Source organism: Salvelinus sp. IW2-2015, linkage group LG4q.1:29, assembly GCF_002910315.2.
Source record: "Salvelinus sp. IW2-2015 linkage group LG4q.1:29, ASM291031v2, whole genome shotgun sequence".
NCBI classification, from domain to species: Eukaryota; Metazoa; Chordata; class Actinopteri; order Salmoniformes; family Salmonidae; genus Salvelinus; species Salvelinus sp. IW2-2015.
In genome coordinates this window covers 30,655,829-30,679,781 of record NC_036842.1, presented here as the reverse complement: position 1 = coordinate 30,679,781, position 23,953 = coordinate 30,655,829, and the positions used below count along the sequence as shown (strand labels likewise).

General features: G+C 42.1%; 1 protein-coding gene across 1 annotated transcript in view; it reads right to left on the bottom strand.

The window, feature by feature from the left end:
• LOC111961806 (formin-binding protein 1-like) overlaps nucleotides 1–23,620 on the bottom strand; it is a 111,237-nt gene extending 87,617 nt beyond the window's left edge. Inside the window, 1 exon segment of the mRNA XM_070442808.1 lies at nucleotides 23,529–23,620. Within this exon segment, the coding sequence (XP_070298909.1) occupies nucleotides 23,529–23,573 (45 nt within the window). The 5' untranslated portion in view covers nucleotides 23,574–23,620.
• Nucleotides 23,621–23,953: the final 333 nt, after the last annotated feature.

Sequence of the window (23,953 nt, the reverse complement as noted above, 5' to 3'; positions counted from 1 at the left end):
TATTGTGACAATAAGTATTTGTACATCAGAGAAGCAGAACTTAATATTTGGTACAGAAACCTTTGTTTGCAATACAGAGATCATACGTTTCCTGTAGGTCTTGACCAGGTTTGCACACACTGCAGCAGGGATTTTGGCCCACTCCTCCATACAGACCTTCTCCAGATCCTTCAGGTTTCGGGGCTGTCGCTGGGCAATACGGACTTTCAGCTCCCTCCAAAGACTTTCTATTGGGTTCAGGTCTGGAGACTGGCTAGGCCACTCCAGGACCTTGAGAGCTTCTTACGGAGCCACTCTTAGTTGCCTGGCTATTTGTTTCGGGTCGTTGTCATGCTGGAAGACCCAGCCACGACCCATCTTCAATGCTCTTACTGAGGGAAGGAGGTTGTTGGCCAAGATCTCGCGATACATGGCCCCATCCATCCCCTCAATACGGTGCAGTCGTCCTGTCCCCTTTGCAGAAAAGCATCCCCAAAGAATGATGTTTCAACCTCCATGCTTCACGGTTGGGATGGTGTTCTTGGGGTTGTACTCATCCTTCTTCTTCCTCCAAACACGGCGAGTGGAGTTTAGACCAAAAGCTCTATTTTTGTCTCATCAGACCACATGACCTTCTCCCATTCCTCCTCTGGATCATCCAGATGGTCATTGGCAAACTTCAGACGGGCCTGGACATGCGCTGGCTTGAGCAGGGGGGACCTTGCCGTGCGCTGCAGGATTTAATCCATGACGGCGTAGTGTGTTACTAATGGTTTTCTTTGAGACTGTGGTCCCAGCTCTCTTCAGGTCATTGACCAGGTCCTGCCGTGTAGTTCTGGGCTGATCCTCACCTTCCTCATGATCATTGATGCCCACGAGGTGAGATCTTGCATGGAGCCCCCAGACCGAGGGTGATTGACCGTCATCTTGAAACTTCTTCCATTTTCTAATAATTGCGGCAACCGTTGTTTGCCTTCTCACCAAGCTGCTTGCTATTGTTCTGTAGCCCATCCCAGCCTTGTGGCAGGTCTACAATTTTATCCCTGATGTCCTTACACAGCTCTCTGGTCTTGGTCATTGTGGGAGAGGTTGGGAGTCTGTTTTTGATTGGAGTTGGTGTGGACAGGTGTCTTTTATACAGGTAACCGTTCAAAAGGGTGCAATTAATAGAGGTAATGAGAGTTGGAGAACAGGATTGGCTTCTTAAAGAAAACTAACAGGTCTGTGAGAGCCGGAATTCTTACCTGTTGGTAGGTGACAAATACTTATGTCATGCAATAAAATGCAAATTAATACTTAAAAATCATCAATATGATTTTCTGGATTTTTATTTAGATTCCGTCTCTCACAGTTGAAGTGTCCTATGATAAAATGACAGACCTCTACATGCTTTGTAAGTAGGAAAACCTGCAAAATCGGCAGTGTGTCAAAATTACTTGTTCTCCCCACTGTATTAATGGGGAATTGATAGTCACTAACTGATCAACACACAACAAATTCACACAATGAAAATAATGAAGGGTGCACCAAATGTGGTGGAGCACACATTACTGAGAGAGAAGTGCATCTGGATGCATGGTCAATCGACATCTGCATGGCCGTGCAGCATTTAAGGTGATTAACGGCTCAGCCCTGCTATGAGCATTTACGGTGATACTGCTCAGCCCTGCTATGCAGCATTTACGGTGATACTGCCTCAGCCCTGCCCGTGCAGCATTTACGTGATACTGCCTCAGCCCTGCCTGCAGCAATTTACGGTGTACTGGCCCTCAGCCCTTGCCGTGCAGTCATTTTACGGTGATACTGCTCAGCCCTCGTGCGAAATTTACGGTGATTAACTGCCTCAGCCCTGCGTGGAGCATTTAACGGTGATACTGCCTCAGCCCTGCGTGCAGCATTTACGGTGATTACCTGCCTTATGCCCTGCCGTGCAGCATTTACGGTGATAACTGCCTTAGCCTGCGGCGTGCAGCATTTACGGTGATACTTGCTTCAGCCTGCCGTGCAGCATTTACGTGTGAAACGCCTCAGCCCTGCCGTGCAGCATTTACCGGTTGATAACTGCCTCAGCCCTGCCGTGCAGCATTACGGTGATACTGCCTCAGCCCTGCAGCATTTACGGTGATCTGCCTCAGCCCTGCCGTGCAAGCATTAACGGTGATACTTGCCTCACGCCTGCAGCATATTACCGGTGATTACTGCCTCAGCCTGCTTGTGCAGCATTTACGGTGATACTGCCTCAGCAGAAGTCAGGGCATTTATACTTCTTTGAGGGGCAGTGGAGCTGTGTCAAAGGAAAGTGAGTTTGTGTTTTCTACAGGATGTTTACTTGCCCCACCTACCATCAACCAATAATGTCAATGCAGAGCTGTCAAAGCCCTCTGCATACAAAAATTTGGACGGCGCATTGACGATTGCAGTACGGAGCTGGATTGACACTTTGCATGCCTCTGGAGGCTGCGCAATTGTGTCACACCCTCCATATGGAAGACCTCCACCCATTTTGGATTGAAAGCATAAATTGGCTTTTAGCCTCCGCAATGGATTAGTTCACTGAGAATGTTACTAAAACATCTCGGTTAGACCAACAGCCAACGTTTCAAACAATCGACCAGGTCCCTACTAAATTGGCGTCAGCCGTTATATTCCAATTTTTTAGATGACCTGCCATGAACACTGACCCCTCACCTCTCTGGCTCTTCCTGATGGCCTGTTGATTTCCTCTTGTGACCATGGGATTTTATTGAAGAGCCACTGACCTGTAAAAGAGTGTTGGGAGGTAGTTGTATGGCTATTACAGCCTCAACAAATGGAGTGTAAACTCCTGTAGGGTTTGACACACAGACCAGTCCTAGCCTGTCATTGTGTTGAGGTCTTTTGAAGTCAGCTAATCCTGGCTAGCATCAGCAGGTCTTCCATTAGTATGAAAGTACAACAGCAAACACCAACTTGTGGTTATGTGCAACAAATGTTAATCTGAATCTGAATTAAAGAGCTTAAATAAGGAGGTTTCTCTAGATTCTGTTGAAACATTTACTTGCCCATCTAGTATTTTTGGGAAGGCTCTGAAATGGATGATTGCATTATCTTTCCTTTTATCCTCTTTCACAACCCTCAGAAAGAGAGGGCAACGATGTCAAACATTTCATCAGAAGTTTTTTCTTCATTCTAAGGCCTGTCCGTATGTGAATCATCATGTAACAAGGCTTACAGACAATTTTATGCAGGTCTTGTTTTCGGCTGTTGAATTGTAAGCTCTTGGTGTTCTGTTCTGAAAGAGATTAAACAGAAGCACACAGCAGTCCCTCTGGAGAACTGATGTGTCAAATGAATGTGTTTGTTAGTGTGCAAGAGAGAGGAGAGGAAGAAGAGAGGGGGGCGCAATAGCGATGAGAGGGGGGAGGGAGTACTTCAATGATTTTGCAGACCCTATCTGAGTGTTTGACCGATCACCTTTCAGGGGCCAGTGAATGGGGCATTGTTACCACTCTAACCGCCCAATGTGGCTTAAATAGGAGTGCAGTAAACCAGGTTCATTACCTAGGGGGCTTTTATACACTAATCATTGCATTAGTTTATCAGTAGCAACTAAAAGTCATATTTTACCTTTCATTCCATGTTAAAAACGTGGAAAGTGTTGGGGAGGGAGAGTAGGAAGGGGAGGAGAGAATAGGAGGATGAAGAAGGAGGTGGTAAAGAAGAAGAAAAGAAGAGTGGTTTGGGATGCAGCCAGATAGTCCATTCTCATACACAGCGGCAGCAAGCATTCTAGTGGTGGCTAATGTATTATATAGAGCCTGGCTGCTGTCCCACAGTGTGTCTGATATAAAAGGCAGAGCACCTGGGTTATACCAGGAGTTGTATGGTATTTGTGCAACAGAAAGAGAAGGAGAGAGGGCCGCTATGTCCCATAGTCTGTTTTTCATCAGAATACAAAAATGAGACGGTTGAGGTGTTTTCAATATGAAGGCAGATTTATATAGACTTTCAGAAATTGATTGAAACATGATGAGTGTTTCATTGAAGCGGAACCCAAAGAATTCGGTGAGCAAGACACAAAATGCTTTGACTGTCTGCCCCCTCCTTTTTTTCTGCTGGAATGTTGTTTTGATTGTCAAGGTAATAGATATGGTGATGATGGCTCTGTGTGAATATCGCGTGAGCCTTTGACACAGATTCCCTCTCTGTAGGTTTTCCTTGATATTTGTTGTTCAATGTTAATTCAACATTTATTTAGCCGCTTTTCGCCTGTGGGAATCGGCTGGCCAAGGTTTTTCCTTTGTTACAGAATCCAAGTCTCTCTCTCTCTCTCTCTCCTCTCTCTTTCTCTCCTACTCAATGCAAATTAATTACTTAAAAATCATACAATGTGATTTTCTGGATTTTTGTTTTAGATTCCGTCTCTCACAGTTGAAGTGTACCTATGATAAAAATTACAGACCTCTACATGCTTTGTAAGTAGGAAAACCTGCAAAATCGGCAGTGTGTCAAATACTTGTTCTCCCCACTGTATATCACCAGTAGTACATTTACCGTTAATTCCTAATCTACAATGTTTGTTACTTTGGTTATGGTAATTTACGTTAATGCATTCAATATCATTATTCCAGTCTTCCCGTTGTCATTGTCGGAGTGGACACATTGTTTGCAGAGTGCACAACCTATGCTACACTTGTGAGAAACAAGTTTTGGTTTATTTCATTCCATTTACAAGTTTTGTCAATTTAGTCATTGTCTTTTGTTTGGAGCGCTCCTCTCAATGTTGACCTAGGACACTCACGCATATAAGTAGGCCTATAGGCTACCTGGCCTGCGCGCAAATGTAGGCATATAAAATGTGCCCATTTGGGGATCTGATAGTATTTAGGAAGTGCATAAAACCAACACCTCCTTTGGCCGTCTTTCCTTCCAGTTCGCTGCTGCCAGTGACTGGAACGAATTGCAAAAATTGCTGAAGCTGGAGACTTACATTTCCCTCACTAACTTTGAACATAAGCTATCTGAGCAGCTAACTGATCGCTGCAGCTGTACATAATCCATCTGTAAATAGCCCACCCAATCTACCTACCTCATCCCCATATTGTTTTTATTTACTTTGCTGCTCTTTTGAACACCAGTATCACTACTTACACACCATCATCTGCTCATCATCATCTGCTCATCTATCACTCCAGTGTTAATCTGATAAATTGTAATTACTTTGCGACTATGGCCTATTTATTGCCTTACCTCCTCATGCCATTTGCACACACTGTATATAGACTTTCTGTTTTTTCCATTGCGTTATTGACTGTACGCTTGTTTATTCCATGTGTAACTCTGTGTTGTTGTTTCTGTCGCACTGCTTTGCTTGATCTTGGCCAGGTCACAGTTGTAAACGAGAACTTGTTCTCAACTAGCTTACCTGGTTAAATAAAGGTGAAATAAAAAATATAAAAAAACATTCTGATTGGCTTAACTCACCACCACTAATGACCTGTGGAGCTTCTCAAAGTAATGTTGTTTTCCTCACCTCAAACAGCAAGCAAACAAAGTATGTTTTTACATCCATTGAGAATTACAAATAGTTCCTCAATGTATTTGAAAAATGTTTCCAGCTCTTTCCCTTTCGATAACCACTTAGCGTGAAAGGGAAAAATGTCATGCTCTGATTCAGTGGAAATGTCATAAAATAGGCCTACCTGATTACCTATCAGTGCTTGACTTGGACTGAAATAGGTTACGATACTCATTTTGGGTGCTGGTACTGTTTATTTTTAGGTGCAGGAGCTCCACAATACTTTAGAGCTAATATTCTATAAAAGGAACAGGAGCTCAAGCAGTAGAAAATTAGAGGTGCCGGTACTCAGCTCCGGTTGGCTCCTGCCCAAGCGCAAGCTCACTGGCACGGGAAACTCTTAGGGCCCAGAATATTTTCTACAATGTTGCAAGTTTGCTAGTGCAAGCCTCGTGCCAGACCCAAGTTAATAGTTGATACAATGTTTCAAGTTTGTTGCAGACAGGCCATGTGTAGCCAATGTGATATATAGGATATTTTAAATCAGGATATTTTCTATCTGCAAGCTGCAATGTTTTTATTTGTTGGCTTTATATAGGCTATTTTTACATAGTTGGCGATGGCAATAGAAGTTACTTTTTAGGTTTGTATCATTTTCATTTAGATTAGTTATGGTAATGTGCATATGAAAACCATAGCTGGCACGCAGATCGGTAGACAGAGTTAGATTAAAAAAAAAAAAAAAAAAAAAATTGGCATTCCACATGAGAAAGGTTGCCGACTCTTCGTGTAGGTATCCTCGTGTAGCCTATTACCGGCAACTTCAGGAGAGTAATGGCAGAATCTGTGAAAGCCAGCAGGAGCGGGAGGAGAACAGTTGGGTCAGGTAACGTTTTTCTTCTTCTCGTTATCTAGATCTCTGGCACCCGCTTGGGGCATTTGTCTTATTTCATCAAACCAAAAGAACAGACGACTTTCGGTCAACTAAGATGTTTTTTTAGTCGGGGGCAGCCCTAATCTAATAGACCGTTAAGTAGTTGTCCAAATGAGCAAGAGTCATGGACCTACATGCTTCTGTAAGTCACAAAAACACATGCACACACACACACACACACACACCGATCAGGTGCTAAAGATAAGCCTAAACATTGTCAGCGTATTACCGCATTATCACAGAAATATCATCAATAGGAGTGTTTTTTCAAAGCATCATGGTTTCAAACGTATCTTATACTCATCTGGCCTAAACGTTTTCTTCACAAGGGAAATTCTATAAATTGTATGTAGAAAGTTATTTTAGGAGTCTCTTTGCGGTATACCACCAGTATTACTATAATGCAGACAGACAGAACACATTAAGAAGCAGTCTCCCACTGTTCCTCCAGAAATACCATTCCACCACAGGAAACGTGGAGAGGGACACCAGATGTCCCAACAGAGGAGGGGGGGGGGGGCGGCACAGAGGGGACAGATGTTCTGCTGGGGGTTTAAAGAGGAGGAAAAATGACAATAGCTAAAGAGGGCTTAGAAGTAATTGTCTCAGTCAGTGATCCTTTACATAATAGTAGAATAGAAGTGTGGACCAGATGTTATGTGTAGGGAGGGCTAAGAGGAGATTTTCCTGACCATGTGACCTGACAAGGTAAAATGCCTTGGCTATATGCCTAACTAGGGCCCAGAGGTTTTCCTTGGCTATAGGCCTAACTACGTCACAGAGGTTTTCCTGGTCAGTTCATATGGACAGAGACAAACTCTGTGTCCTTGCTACAAGGAAGGAATAAGTAGTTCCACTGAAAACTATCACATAGGCTACAGTAGTATCAAATATTAGGCTGATTAGAGAGATTTGGTTTCTATGACATAATAGATCAGGATAATAATCTGAAATCCCATCTTGATTTTAGCATCTTGAGGAAGCTCCCCACAGCTTGTTGCTGAGTTACTGAACTGGACCTATGTGCACCAAGTCACATGATGTAGCCTAGAAGCTATCCTGTTGGCACTTGTGGTAAACTTCCAACTCATTATCTAGTAAATGAAACATACAGAGCCAACGGTGAGGACCACAGGTCAGTATAGCAATATTATCACTGTTTTACTAACAGGGGGAAAGTAATTTTGTAATACAGCATTATTTTTGATCTCCTATAGTCTAAATGTCATATCTATTTAACAGAAGTGGGAGGTGAGAGGGGGTTTTCAATGAGGTCATTCTAAGAATCTCTCTCATTGAGAGTCTCTGATGCACAAAATATCCCTAATTGGTTGGTTGGTTGGTTGTGTAGGACAGACTCATTAGTCATCCATTTATCTGCTCTTGAGAAGAACCCCCCCCCCCCCAATGAATATCCCATCGCTGCTAGCAAGTCAACAGTACATGCACCAACAGAAGCTCTGGACCTGGCCTGTCTAACAAACTACAGCACACAATGGAGCAAAATATCGGTTTCCTTTGTGCCCTGTTTATGTCAATATGTCAATGCATTTCTTCAGTGTGTCTCACGAGAGTGGGCATCCGACCACAAGGACAAATATTTAGTGGGAGATGCCGACCCGGGTCCCGAGCACAGAGGCTTTGTCCAGCGGACTGGGTGGGAACAATACTCTCTACAGGAGAATTCAGTAACCCCTGGGCCGAGGGGACAGACACACACACACACACACAAACTGTGTATGCACACAAATGCACGGACACACGGCACACAAGCATGTGCACACACACACAAACTTGTCCACTAGACCAGTGAGTATCACCACAAACATTTGCCTTAGTGACATAAAGGCCTAATGTAGATTGCATATTTCTTTATCTCAGAGATAACACTGTAAAATCACACCACTGTTCAGTCAGTCAAACCCTCTAAAATGTTGGTCAGTGTTGAGTCAAACCTGTTCGTCACCTCACTTAATTCATAGACTAATCAATGCTGATAAATAGGCTATGGACATGCTGCATGTATTTCTTCATATTTTAATGATTGTCAATTTCATACTATTGCCTAGCTGTCTCTCTTCCCTTTTCTTGTCATTTCATTCTCTTGTAGCCTACTTTCGGAAAGCCTAAGGTAGGCTGAGTTAAAAAAAAAAAAACGTTTTTATAAAAAAGAGAAATATTTGCTCATGTCTGACATACACTGGTGGCTTTGATTGACGGGTACTTTTATGGGGGTGTGCGTGTGTGAGTTCACTGATTCTCTCTATAGGCCTGTATGTCCATTCAGAAAGTTTCCAAAAGTAGCATGTCTGAACTCCATCTCTGTAATAAGAATCAAGCGCTCCTGTCATGATTGAATCTTGTAAATGGCCTGTTTTCAGTAGCTTAGGCTACATTATTTGTCTCGTGTGAATGGATTTGTGCATCTAAATATTTGCAGGAAAGCCGACAGGGACAAGGTAGGCATATATCTTTATTTGGACTCCGTCATGATCTGATTTACTTATTTTTTTATTTAACTAGGCAAGTCAGTTAAGAACAAATTCTTATTTACAATGACGACCTACACCGGCCAAACCCGGACGACACTTGGCCAATTGTGCGCCGCCCTGATGTTGTGTCAATACGAAAATGCGATAGATCCTCTCCAACCTGGCATTTCATAACTTGTAGATTAATAGTTAAGTAATAACCTGAATAATAATAATGAAATGCTTTGATAATTTTGAAGTGTAATGACTTGTTTCAAATGGGTTTAATTAAGAAGCATATCCATGTTAACAAGTGTACAAAAATAATTGTGACCTCCCCTTTTTACATAGGGCCTTATAGGACTAAGACAACAGTATCATACTTTTAAACAAAATGGAATTCTACGAAAAACTAATGAAAAGGGAAAGGACAAAAATAACGAATTGCACATTGCACATAACTTTCTGTTAAGTTGTGTCAATAAGAAAATGTGACAATCCTCTCCAATCTGACATTTCTTAAGTTGTATACTAAACTAATATTTAGAGGTAATAATTTGGCTTGGAGGGTATCCAGATTGTCATACTTTCATACCGACCTTGGCCATACTGAGACATTTGGTAATACTGGCACTGAACACAAGGGGCACTGTTTTCAAACCTAACTGCTAATCTGTAATACGAATGTTAGCAATGCTAATAAGTACATGTAAAATCCCATAGAAAATGCTAACGAGTGCATTGTGACACATTTTGTACAGTTTGACTTAAACTTATTCAAGTATACAAGTGTCATGACGTTGGCCTGGGGGTAGGTTTATGACAGTCATAAATACCTCTCCCCCCCTTTTCCTCTCTCTACCCTACTGATGTGACATTTGAAAATCCTTTGGTTAACATTGAGATTCTGGGAACATCAGAAGGTGGGGGGAAATTAACTATATTCTGGTAATCCGACCAATTGAACATATGCGGTGGTACTTAATGAATATGATGTCAGTTCGGTTGTCATCTGAGACATTCTCATCAATGATAGGATGACATAAACTCTACAGTGGAAAGTCTGCACATTGTAGTTATCGGAGTCACATGGAATTGTTGTTCAATTTAAATGTTTGAATATAAAATTATTGATGAAGAGATTAAATGTAATTTTAGCTTCCAAATGAGAGATTTGGGTTTTCATAAGGTTCGGGCTCCGCTCAATCAGTGGCCCGCCCCTGTGAAGAGACATGGGTTATAACACTTTTCAAACACGCCCTCCTCTCCCTTCCTATATAAAGCCTTGACGACAATATAACCTCCTGTTCCAAGTACGTGAGGTCTGCAGCCTCTGCGTTAAAAGGACTAACATGTCAACTACAGAACTAAGCCAACCTCAGCGTGAGCTTTGGTTGCGAATAGTATGAACTTTGAACTCTTATTCACTACAGAAGTGATACCTCCTAACAGCAGCTGCAAACGTGGGCTAGGAAAGAACAGACAGAGTATCCCGTCTACCACACAACGACGTTACTACAACGTATCCAATTTACCACCAGAGACATTCTTCAAAGGACAAAGGACTCGGTTGGGCAACACGGCCTTCCATCTACCACCAACCTACCGAAGCGCAGCTCAGAGTAAATATTTATTGCATTTTCCTTTTCCAAATGGGCGGTAATTTAGAATGCATAAGATACTGTATTTACGATAGAGACATCGCTTCTCCCTTTGTTCTTCAGTCTTCCCGCTCTTTCACTCAAACCAATCCCCCTTTTCTTTGTGTAACCAGCTGTCATATCTGTTCCGTCCGCTAGGGACGTTTTRCTTTATGACGTAATTTGTAATCAAYGTATGATTKATTCTGTGTATATGTAATTCTGTGTGATTACTTAGGTATTTAGTAAATAAATAATTAAACCCAATTTTGTATTGCTGATTCAACTTGTTAGCCAGGGTTCGTGAAGATAACCAAGAATTTACAACTTTCAGATGAGACTGAATTAAGGTGACGATTAATATTGACTGCTATTGATGTAAAATATTACTAGGTCTTTAAGAGTTTATTCGGAAGATAACAGCTCTATAAATATTATTTCGTGGTGCCCCGACTTTCTAGTTAATTACATTTACATGATTAGCTCAATCAGGTAATATTAATTACGGAGAAAGGATTTTATAGAATAGCATGTCATGTCACTTAATCCGGCATAGCCAAAGACAAGACACAAGTAACTCAAATGCTACTTACAGTTTGCTGCACTCACATAACAAATATTAGCCAGCAAGGCTCTTGATCCGCGAGGGGATTCTATGCTGTTATCAAGCAAATGCTTGACTTTGAAGAAGCTAACCACTTAACTAGATAGCTAAGTAGCTACTAAAATAGCAAACCGAATGCAAAACTGCAGAGCATTTAGCATATTTTAGACAGTTATTTAATAGTGGCAAACATTTAGTTGTGAATTTCATACTGTAATTAGATCACCCGGCGCATGCTGCACAACAGTTAGTGACTCACAGGGCTCTGGTCTCTCGTCGTTGTGTGCCTTTACAAATACCCAAGTATACGGTATACCAACCAAGCCTAGTAATAATACACGTCACAGCCCTATTTCACAGTGGAAATCCGCCTCATCAAACAGACGCCTCACAAGTCCTCAACTGGCAGCTTCATTAAATAGTTCCCACAAAACAACAGTCTCAATGTCAACAGTGAAGAGGCGACTCTAGGATGCTGGCCTTCTAGGCAGAGTTCCTCTGTCCAATGTCTGTGTTCTTTTGCCCATCTTAATCTTTTATTTTTATTAGCCAGTCTGAGATATGGCTTTTTCTTTGCTACTCTGCCTAAAAGGCCAGCATCCCGGAGTCGCCTGTTGACATTGATACTGGTGTTTTGTGGGTACTATTTAATGAAGCTGCCAGTTGAGGACTTGTGAGGTGTCTGTTTCTCAAACTAGACACTTTAATCTACTTGTCCTCTTGCTCAGTTGTGCACCGGGGCCTCCCACTCCTCTTTCTATTCTGGTTAGAGCCAGTTTGTGCTGTTCTGTGAAGGGAGTAGTACACAGTGTTGTACGAGATCTTCAGTTTCTTGGCAATTTCTCGCATGGAATAGCCTTAATTTCTCAGAACAACAATAGACTGACAAGTTTCAGAAGAAAGGTCTTTGTTTAGGCCATTTTGAGCCTGTAATCGAACCCACAAATGCTGATGCTCCAGATACCTAACTAGTCTAAAGGCCAGTTTTATTGCTTCTTTAAATCAGGACAACAGTTTTCAGCTGTGCTAACAAAATTGCAAAAGGGTTTTCTAATGATCAATTAGCCTTTTGAAATGACAAACTTGGATTAGCTAACACAACGTGCCATTGGAAAACAGGAGTGATGATTGCTGATAATGGGCCTCTACGCCTCTGTAGATATTCAATTTTTTTTTAATCAGCCGTTTCCAGCTACAATAGTCATTTACAACATTAACAATGTCTACACAGTATTTCTGATCAATTTGATGTTATTTTAATGGACAAAAAAAATTAGCTTTTCTTTCAAAAACAAGGACATTTCTAAGTGACCCCAAACTTTTGAACAGTAGTGTAAATTCAGCATTTCTTCAGTTTGTGTAAACTGTGAGCAAGAACGAATAAAGCCAAAGTCGCTCATACGCTCGTTCGCAATTTAGAAAATATCACTGTGACCTTGCTCAACAAATCATTGTAGCCTAATGGCAGGCATGAATTGGGCTTAAAGTAGGCCTACAGATATTCTACAATTAAATAATAAAACAAGTAAAATAATGTAATAAATAAACATGAAGTAGAAAGTTCAGAGACGTTGCCATAGACCTAATATGTTGACCTTTAGGTTTTTGGCTAGGCTACTGTGAAATGTGCGAGCGAGACCTATTAATAGATACAAATATTAAAGCGGCTCAGATGTAGCCTAATAGCTCAATACTAGGTAAGTCTATCGATAGCACATATACATGAAAGTGATAGAGTCAATATTTCGCCTAATAACCTATTCTATAATTCGGGTTATCTTTGCTTGTTTATAACATTGCAAACCTTTTAGGCTATTTATATTCAACTATTACATTTTCGGGGATCACAGAGAGACAGATAAACATCTTCATTCTACGTTTAGCAGAGATTTTGTGTGTGTAAAGTGAGGGCAAGCGATGATCTAACGACGCAATTAGCTGTTCTACGAGTGGTCTAAGGCAGGCATTAGATTATGAGTGCAACGTTAATAAAAATAGTTTTGGGAAGCGGCTCGGACATTTTAAGGTGCTCTTGCGCAAGTTCTAACAGTGAACTTAGCCTTAAGATGCTTCTGGGAAATCGGGCCCTGTTCAGTTGTAATAAAATATAGGGGAGATGACAGACATTCCTAACACTGATCTGAATAAAACCATGGAGTGTCACATACATTTCTAATGACTAAATGCACTCTAAACAGGATGATGGGAAAGTAAACACTAGTGTTTAAAATCTGAATACTCAGGAGATATAGGTGTTCTCCTGGTTGGAAACTGACTGGAAAAATCTGATTATCATGTTTAATCTTGCATTGTAAACGCCTGTGTTTAAGATAAGAACACCTATTAGCAAATCTAAATGTCTAGTGTTTAAGTTATAAACATGTCACGTTTCATGGTTTTACAGTGTGTAAAGCTATTGTACGGACTGTGGAAATAAGGTGCAACTGTCTCCTAAGTACAACAGAGATGTTGAAGATCACTATGCTGAGGGAGGGAATCACCAGGTATTGATGTACACTCACAGAGCTAGTCATCTTCATCTGCAGTAAGGTCTGCAGGTACTCCTCAAATGGGTTCAGTTGCTGGCTGTCATGGTTCAACCCTGGCCCTGCACCCATCCCCGGGTTAAGCTCCAAGGCCCTTCTCATCTCACTCCGCCTTCGCAACATGCTCATGGTCCATGTACAGCAACTCAGGAGAATGTTAAAAAACCACAAAGGACTTTAATCCATTTCAGAAGGTGGATTATGAATGGAAGAAAAGGGTATTGATCAAGAATAAAAATTGACCAAGACATCCTTTTTGTAGATGACAACAGTAAGTCCAATAGACTGAAGATAAAACAAATTTAAAAAATAAAGAATCAAAAGAACCACAGGGACAAAGATAGAACCCAAGATTTCCAGAACCAATCTGATCAGTCTATAACTTTACCAGCTGTTAGGCTACCCAGAATGCCCAGGGTTCTGAGATTACGTGACTCAGTAGAAACTTGGTTGACGTGGTTATTAATCTGATTACAACCCCTTTCGCCTGACGCCGACCCCTCAGCCTCCCCACCACCCAATCAAATGCCACCGTTCTCTCTGAGATTACTACTACATATGGCCAAAGAACAAACAGCAGCCATTGTTCTTAGAGCAGATCTTCTTTTTCGAAGAGATCATGGTCTTATTTCTTACATAATAGCATATTGTCATGATTACAAGGCAAACAGGGAAAATAAAGAGACATTTCTAAGATTCAACTAACTATGTGATAGAGCTACATAGATGGGGAGTGGGTTAAAAACAAAGTTTAAAGCATACTGAACTATAGGCTTATAGGGTCTCGCTATATATGAGGAAATTGAACACATACAGCTTTCCAATACTCTAGAATGTTAAAAAACCACAAAGGACTCTGTTCAGGGTCTGATCTGCTAGAGCTTAATAACATTCAGGTGGGTGGGTGATATGGGAGGGTGATTCAGATTACTCCACATCTTCTCAGCTGCACTGTGCAGGCCCTGTGTTGTGACTGTAGGCCTCCCAATGCTAGCTAGTGGTCCTACTACTTTACATATAGATCGGGGCAACATCAGACTCAACCTCAAGGCCCATACATACAGCCAGCTGTCAGCCTCCATCCCCTGCCCTGCTGCAGATTAGCACTCATGCTGAGCAAATGGGTGTTTAATGGACAAAAGCGAGCAGTTAACACTGAATGTAATATCACAACAGTGGTACCCCTGCCCAGAAATCCAGCTGTCCAGAGATAGCACTGTGTATCCAAATTGACATCCGATACAAAGGTTATTATGGTTTATGTGATTGTGATTTTCTATTCGTTTTTATTTCTATACGTTTTTAGATTTTTATTTGAAATTCAATTCAGTTTCAGTTAGTTTTCAGACTTGATTTACTAGTTTAATTCAGTTTCAGTTTGGTAAAAACATTTCTATTCAGTTTTTATAATATTTAGTTTCAGTTTTAGTGTTAGTGACAGAAACCTTATGCATGGGAGGCTAGGAGCCATGTATGTGTTGTAAGCCTATAGCAGAGGTACTCAAGTACTATTTAAGATGGTCCGGTTATCAAAGCAAATTTGATTTGTCACATGCGCCGAATACAACAGCTGTAGACCTTACCGTAAAATGCTTGCTTACAAGCCCTTAACTAACAATGCAGTTCAAGAAATTGAGTATTTACTAAATAAAGTAAAAAATTTAATAAAAAGTAACACAATAAAATAACAATACTGAGGCTATATATAGGGGTTACCGTACCGAGTCAATGTGCGGGGGTACAGGTTAGTAAAGGTCATTTGTCCATGTAGGTAGAGGTAAAGTGACTATGCATAGATAATTAACAGTGAGTATCAGCAGTGTAAAAAGTCTGGGTGGCCATTTGATCAATTGTTCATCAGTCTTTTGGCTTGGGGGTAGATGCTGTTAAGGAGCTTTTTGGACCTAGACTTGGCGCTCCGGTACCGTTTGCCGTGCGGTATCAGAGAGAACAGTCTATGACTTGGGTTACTGGAGTCTCTGCCAATTTTTTGGCCCTTCCTGACCGCGCCTAGTTTATAGGTCCTGGATGGCAGGAAGCTTAGCCCCAGTGATGTACTGGGCCGTACGCACTACCCTCTGTAGCGCCTTACGGTCGGATGCAGAGCAGTTGCCATACCAGCCGATGATTCAACCGGCCAGGATGCTCTCGATGGTGCAGCTGTAGAACTTTTGGAGGATCTGGGGACCTATGCCAAATCTTTTCAGTCTCCTGCGGGGGAAGAGGCATTGTCGTGCCGTCTTCACGACTGTCTTGGTGTGTTTGGACCATGATAGTTTGTTGATGATGTGGACACCAAGGACCTTGAAAAACTCTCTACCGGCTCCACTACAGCCCCGTCGATGTGAATGGGGGCGTGTTCGGGCCCTCCTTTTCCTGTAGTCCACGATCAGCTCCTCTGTCTTGCTCTCTGACCACCTCCCTATAGGCTGTCTCATCGTTGTCGGTGATCAGGCCTACCACTGTTGTGTCGTCAGCAAACTTTTATGATGGTGTTTGAGTCGTGGGTGAACAGGGAGTACAGGAGGGGACTAAGCACGCACCCCTGAGGGGCCCCCGTGTTGAGGATCAACATGGCAGATGTGTTGTTGCCTACCCTTACCACCTGGGGGTTACACAAGTTATTCAACAAGCTACATTGGTTTCAGAAACTGCCAGAAGCTTCTGTTTACCACAGAGAGCATTTGATTATATCTGTTCTCTTCTACCTTTCCTGGCTGGCAAAGTACCAGGATGTTGTCTCTGGTTTTAAATCTGAATTTAGAGAACTGAATTTGAAAACTGAATCTGAATGCATCTAAGAAGTTGAATATTATAATTTAAATTATAGTTTGTATGCTTCATACATAAACAATGAATGCAAGATCTACCATATTGTAACTGAATATATAAATATTGAAAATTAATATTCAATTCAATTGAAAATGTAATTTTTTATTTAATTTCAGAAGCAGCCCGTCTGGCGCAGGACTCAGTCCCTCTCCAAGGCCACTAACGCCAGGCCCATGCAGACTCAGACCGCAGAGGGCGAGGAAAACCTTCAGAGCATTTCAGATATGTGCTACAGTGACGTGTCTAGTGTATACATTTCATATGCATAACACAAGGATTTGTTGTCTTGCAGCTGGTTAAAATAGCACCTGGTGAAATCTCTGACGTATACAGGATTTGTAACCACTGACCAGACTTGAGCCCTCTGTTCATAAATAGCCCATAGCATTTCACTGAAGGTTAAAGAAAGACATGTAGAGTAACGTTAGTAGAGGAGCTTCTCCTGTTACCATGGCAACCTCCAAATCTTAGTTACCACCGCCTAATATCCCAGTCCAGGAACAGGGTCAATTCCCACCACTGAGCAAGGATCAAATCACACACTAGTAAGAATCCACCTCAAGCCGACCTCATGCCAGCCACTATACATACACCCAACGCTGGAGGGCTCAGATTGCCTATACTGCATGTAAACTCAGCAAAAAAAGAAACGTCACTTTTTCAGGACACTGTCTTTCAAAGATAATTCGCAAAAATGTATATAATATAATATATAACTTCACAGATCTTCATTGTAAAGGGTTTAAACACTGTTTCCCATGCTTGTTCAATGAGCCATAATCAATTAATGAACATGCACCTGTGGAACGGTCGTTAAGACACTAACAGCTTACAGACGGTAGGCAATTAAGGTCACAGTTATGAAAACTTAGGACACTAAAGAGGCCTTTCTACTGATTCTGAAAAACACCAAAAGAAAGATGCCCAGGGTCCCTGCTCATCTGCGTGAACGTGCCTTAGGCATGCTGCAAGGAGGCATGAGGATCGCAGATGTGGCCAGGGCAATAAATTGCAATGTCCGTACTGTGAGACGCCTAAGACAGCGCTACAGGATGACAGGACGGACAGCTGATCGTCCTCGCAGTGGCAGACCACATGTCACAACACCTGCACAGGATCGGTACATCCGAACATCACACCTGCGGGACAGGTACAGGATGGCAACAACAACTTTTTTTGGAGTTGGAGTTACACCAGGAACGCAAAACATATGATCTCTGTAATTGCAAACAAAGGTTTCTGCACCAAATATTAAGTTCTGCTCTTCTGATGTATCAAATACTTATGTCGTGCAATAAAATGCAAATTAATTACTTAAAAATCATACAATGTGATTTTCTGGATTTTTGTTTTAGATTCCGTCTCTCACAGTTGAAGTGTACCTATGATAAAATTACAGACCTCTACATGCTTTGTAAGTAGGAAAACCTGCAAAATCGGCAGTGTATCAAATACTTGTTCTCCCCACTGTATATAATGGTGTGTAAAGACAGTATGGACTGTTTATGAACAGAAAAGGTGTGTACAGCAGTCATTATATAGGATGAGCCTTGACTAGAATACAGTATATACATATAAAGTGGGTAAAACAGTATGTAAACATTTATAAAGTGACCAGTGTTCCATGACTCTATGTACATAGGGCAGCAGTCTCTAAGGTGCAGGGTAGAGTACCAGCTGGTAGCCGGCTAGTAACAGTAACTAAGTTCAGGGCAGGGTACTGGGCGGAGGCCGAGTAGTGGTGACTATTTAACAATTCCTCTGGATGATCTGGCAGTACACTGCATCTATCCAGATATTGTTTGAGACATGGTAGGTATGTGCATAGAGGGATAAGATGACATTATTTATGTGTGGTCAAACTCTACTGTACTTCCATGGGGCTATTTGAAGACTAGCTGCATTCATGGGTATGTGTCAAAGAGTAAACCATTGTGGAAATGGATGTTGGCAGGGACAGGCTGTTAATTAGGCTCTGGATGGAAGATGATCTGCAGTGATGAGAACATTGGACATGAAAGCTTCGGGCCACATAAGGTTACAGAGACTGTGTGTTGGGGTGTGGTCTACACTGCTTTACAATCTAACACGGACTGACATCTGGTTATACATTTTTATGCAAAAATAGAGCATTAATCTAATTAATTTAAGGATTTGAGGGGAGTTTTAGACAGAATTAACCCACTTTTCCTCATTAAAAAACTCCCCCATGAGCCTTTAGTGAACCCCCAGAACCACACACACAATCTATTTAGTTCATCAGAGCATTAGATCTGTACCAGTTGCAGTCTTGAAAGAGGAGTGATGGAGAGAAAGAAGGAGGGGGAAGGAGGAAAAGAGACCTACTGAGAGAGAGAGAGAGCTTGTGTGAGTGTAATATTTACTGTTCACTTTTTATTGTTTATTTCACTTTTGTTTATCCATTTCATTTGCTTTGCCAATGTTAACATATGTTTCCCATGCCAACACAGTCCTTGAATTGAATTGAAAGAGAGAAAGAAAAGAGAGGGGAACAAATTAAGTGAGAAAAAAAAAGAAAGAGGGGAAAAAAAGAGAAAGAGAGAGAAGTGTGGCGGGGAAGCAATGGAGGCTGGATCTACCGAAAAGGATATGGTTCATTCTCACACAGCTACTTTTATTTGTAAAAAAATGTTCACCTTTATTTAACCAGGTAGGCCAGTTGAGAACAAGTCATTTACAACTGCGACCTGGCCAAGATAAAGCAAAGCAGTGCGACACAAACAACAGAGTTACACATGGGATAAACAAACGTACAGTCAATAACACAATAGAAAAATCTATATACAGTGTGTGCAAATGTATTAAGATTAAAGAGGTGAGGCAATAAATAGGCCATAGTGGCAAAATAATTACAATTTAGCAATTAAACACTGGAGTGATGAATGTGCAGAAGATGAATGTGCAAGTAGAGATACTGGGGTGCAAAGGAGCAAAAAACTGTATAACAATATGGGGATGAGGTAGTTGGGTGGGCTATTTACAGATGAGCTGTGTACAGGTGCAATGATCGGTAAGCTGCTCTGACAGCTGATGCTTAAAGTTAGTGAGGGAATTAGTTCCAGTCATTGGCAGCAGAGAACTGGAAGGATACTTAGCAGACAATGAAGATGAACTGAAACAAGAAATAGGCCTGGGCCAAATCATTAAAGCCCTGAATCACTTCACTTCAAATGGCCATTAAATTCACCTGCCTTCCAAAGTAGAGTCCTCACTCTTTCATACAAGTGCATCTGGTAGGCATGTTATCAATTTTTTTAATAAAAGAGTTGTACTGTGAAATCAGCGGCATACTAGATGTGCTTTCTAGCTGTAGAACCCTTTACACAGACATTTGTCCAAAGTGACTTGTAGCAAGTATCTGGCCCCTGAGTCTAATTTGTGTTTGGAGGTGCGCCAATAGCTTTTGGACCGTTTCCCTGCATTCTATATCACTGGGGAGGGAGCACATGGTGGTGGACCGATTTGTGATAGATATCATGCCTGATCTGGTTTAATTTTGTCTCTTTTCGCTATCATCCTTCACAGTACATTTCTAGAAACACTGCAGGATAGAACTTGATGCAGAACTATCAGGGCATCGCAACAACTTCCTGTTTCTAATGTACATTTCCCCCCCAGCACGACATTTAATGGCTTCCCTCCAAGCCAACGCCAAATAAATAAGAGTTCCTCCTTCCAGGGGACCAATCAATGGTCCTGTTTCCTCCGAAAAGGAAACATCCACACAACACCAGGCGTAATGAAGTGCTGTCATGGTTGAGGAAGGAACAGGAACAATACCTGATGGTGGAGATATGAGCAAACAGACAGGCTGAGAGAACAGACAGGCTGAGAGAACAGACAGGCTGATAGGCACACTGTTCATTTCATATGTATTAGACTCCAGAAGATGTTGAGCTCATTTGTAACCCTGTTCCAATATTTCTCTCAAAAGGGTTGCTAATGAGAATACTGTGATCAGCACTGGCAGTCTGTTTATAGCAGAGCTACAACAACCAGCACTTTATTCTATACCACCCTGTTTTAAAATCACAGAGAAAAGGTGATCAATTCAACAGATGTAATGCTGACATTAGCTGGCCAGTCCATTTCACAGTTCCCTACTGGTGGCTCTGGTTGAGGTCACAGAGAGAACAGTAGTGAAACCTGACATGAGAGTAAAGAGGAAATAATGCAAAAGTTTACAAGGAAGAAACATGGAACAAGGCCTAATTAAAGTGGGAGGGTGTTCTTCTTCTTTGTGTTAGCTAGGTGATGCGAAACATTTAAGAGGAACATCCTTTCTGTTTTTGGACTGGAGAAAATCACAGATGAATGACCATAATTGCCTTTTCATGGCCATCTGACTACATTTGTAAGTGAGAAGTGATGCTAGCTGTCTCTCTGTCATCCAAAGGCAAAGACCTGTCAGGCTCTTATAGAACACCTGACAGCAGGAGAATGAATAGGTTTACCTTGAGGCAATTGTCACCGTTGGAGACTCGCACTAGAACTGACTGATGCAATCAGCCAATCATTCACCTTCACCATTAGAGAGAGCGAAATCAATGACGAGTCAGGAGTGGTCACCCATGATGGCTGCACCCAATACACATCAATCTAGGCTATTTATAATTTTTAAAACACACATCATTATAGCCTACATACAGTGCAGGGATGAGTTGGTTTTGGATATGGGATCTCAAGTGTGTTGTCTCAACATTCAACCTGCAATGATTCAAGAATTATTTAATTGCTAACAAAATTCACTCTCTCTGACATATGTCAGATCCCAGATATCAACCCTGAAAAGTATTAGCCTGTACTCATCACTCAAGGGAAGACCAATTGAACATGCATCAAACATGAGCGCTATACTTTCAGGGATACTGAACCAGATCAGTACATGGACTGAAACGGTCTTCCCCTCAAGGCCTAAGGCAGACACAGAGGTCCAGGGTCATAAACACTAGATGGATGATCTCAAGGAGGGATCTGGCAAGTGGGGCACATGCCGTAATCTCATCATTGTCAGACAAGGGAAAAAGCGAAATGTAAGATCCGAGTCTGGCACGTGTCACAAACTGTTACCCATGGAGACGGGACTAGTTCCTCCACACCCCGCCCAGCCCAGTGTGGCTTGAACTAAGACACAGAGAGAGAAAGACAGAGGCAGACCGAGACAGAGAGAACATTCTGTGGTCTGACGCAGAGATTAGTTGAAACATTGAAGGAAATCCTGTTCTCATACGACACACACAAACACACGACTTGCATGAAAACATCTTCAATTCTTACTCTCCAATAAACATCTGTAAATCTCAACTATTCAAGAGCTTGCTTTGTTTGTGTGTTTTCACCGTCATTCCATCTAAAACCTGATAAATATTTATTCAGTTCCTTTTTGAGGTTGCTAAGCAACACGGGTGGTACGTGAGAGACAATATTCAGCATGTGAGCCCAGGAGCAACTTCTGCTTCAGAGAAACACTAGTAGCCCTCTCACTTCTTCTGACTTCTCCCTGTTTGCTTCTGATCAAGGCTCATCGTGTGTAGGTGTACATCACTGATTAGTTCAGGGGAAATCTGCTGTGAATGTTTCAGTTCAATGAACTATTGGTTAGTTCCTCAACACAAGCCTGTAGCTTCAAACAATATTAGTATGGCTCCTCAACAACAGTATGGCTCCTCAACAACAGTATGGCTCCTCAACAACAGTATGGCTCCTCAACAACAGTATGGCTCCTCAACAACAGTATACCCTCTCCAACTCAGCAGAAGACCAGACACTCTGACACCTATCTTAACAAGCTCAGTGTAGGCGGTAGACCTGAAACAGAACCCTATTGAATCGTAGAGTCAAGGTTCTGCTATTAGTCTTAGAAACGTTGTTGAGAAGTTTCACTTTTATAGCCTGTCGTCGTTGAGGTGGCTACCGGTTTCAGGAGAGCAGTTCCCTATAGAGGAACGACTGAGAAAGAGGAGGCACCTCCAGTGAAACCACCCAATGACAGAAAGGCAGAAGTCATATGAAAAGGACCCATAATATCATGCAAATCATTAGGCTGCTGCTACCCTTTTCCTGCATATCTCAACACTTTTTATTTCACTCAATCACATGCCTCTTTTTTTCCTCTCTCTCTCAACGCTCCTCTCTTTCTCCTTGTCCCTAGTTCTCCTCTCCTGTGGAGAAATGTGGTTCTCCCTATCTCCAACACTCCTCTCTTTCTCTTCTAATTTCCTCCTTGGAGTAATGTGGAACACTCAGATCAGAGGTGAATCTATTCAGCACCCTGCAGGCCTCCTGGGGGGGTCAGAGAGGAAGGGGAGGGGGAAACATTAATAACACTGCCACTCGGCAGGTGGGTGAAGGAGTAGTGAAGAGGAGGAAGCGGAGAATGGAGACCCCTGTGACAACAGAGGATGGGGTTGTAGACTTAATGATATTAGACTATCCCCGCCCCCCGCACACTCACGGAGAGAAAACAAGCAGGCTCAGGTTTCAGCCCCAGAAGTGCCCTGAATGTAAAGTGAACCACAGGGGGACCATGGCAGGGGACAGGGGGGCCAGGACGGGGAACAGAGGGGCCAGGACGAGGGATCTGGGGGACTCCAGGGCCAGCCCAGGGGAACGGCAGAGGAAAAGGAACTCAGGAAACCAGAGTGAAAACTCTAAAACCCTTGGCCCGTTCACAGCTCAGTACAGCACAGACTAACTTACCCGACAACAGCTCGGCACTGTCTCTATTACAACTATCGATGCATGAGCGTCGTTCAAACAAACAATGAGGTTCATGAGGTTTCTTAGAGCAATACTTAACTTTGTTATAAGCAGTGGCTTAGCATGCACCCCCGCAAGGCGATATTGAAAATCATACCATTGGTATTTCGAAATACCCCAGTAAACGGTATATCGTACAAGCCTTGTTGTGTCCACGTCATTAAAATGAAATTATGTTGAACCAAAATGGAATAGACGTCTGTCGTGTTCGATCAATGTGGAGTAGTGTTTCAGCCAAAACTTACCTTCAGTTGCTGCTCTTTGAGCAGTGTTGCCCTCCCTGACTCCATCGGCAGGCCCGTCAGAAATGGGGCTCCCTTAGTCTGCGTTTAGGAATGTGTGAGTATAAATGTGAGTATCTATGTCTGTATGTGTTTGTCTGTCTCCTTCTCATACCAGCCCTGACCAAATTCCTAAGAGAAGTGAAAAACGGTGTGTTGAAAGTAACGACCACTAAAGGTTACTGTCCTATTTCCCCTTTCAGAGCTGAGATTGAGCAGTATAGGATTGACTAAAGTGAATTGTGTAGTATGTGTATGGACCCCTTGCTACGATCCATTTAGTGTGTAACTGAATTAAGAAAGAGCTTATTAAGATGATGGGAATCTAAATGACTAGGGCTCCCTCTGACTGACATGGAAAATACATTGCCACAGTGGAAATACAAAAC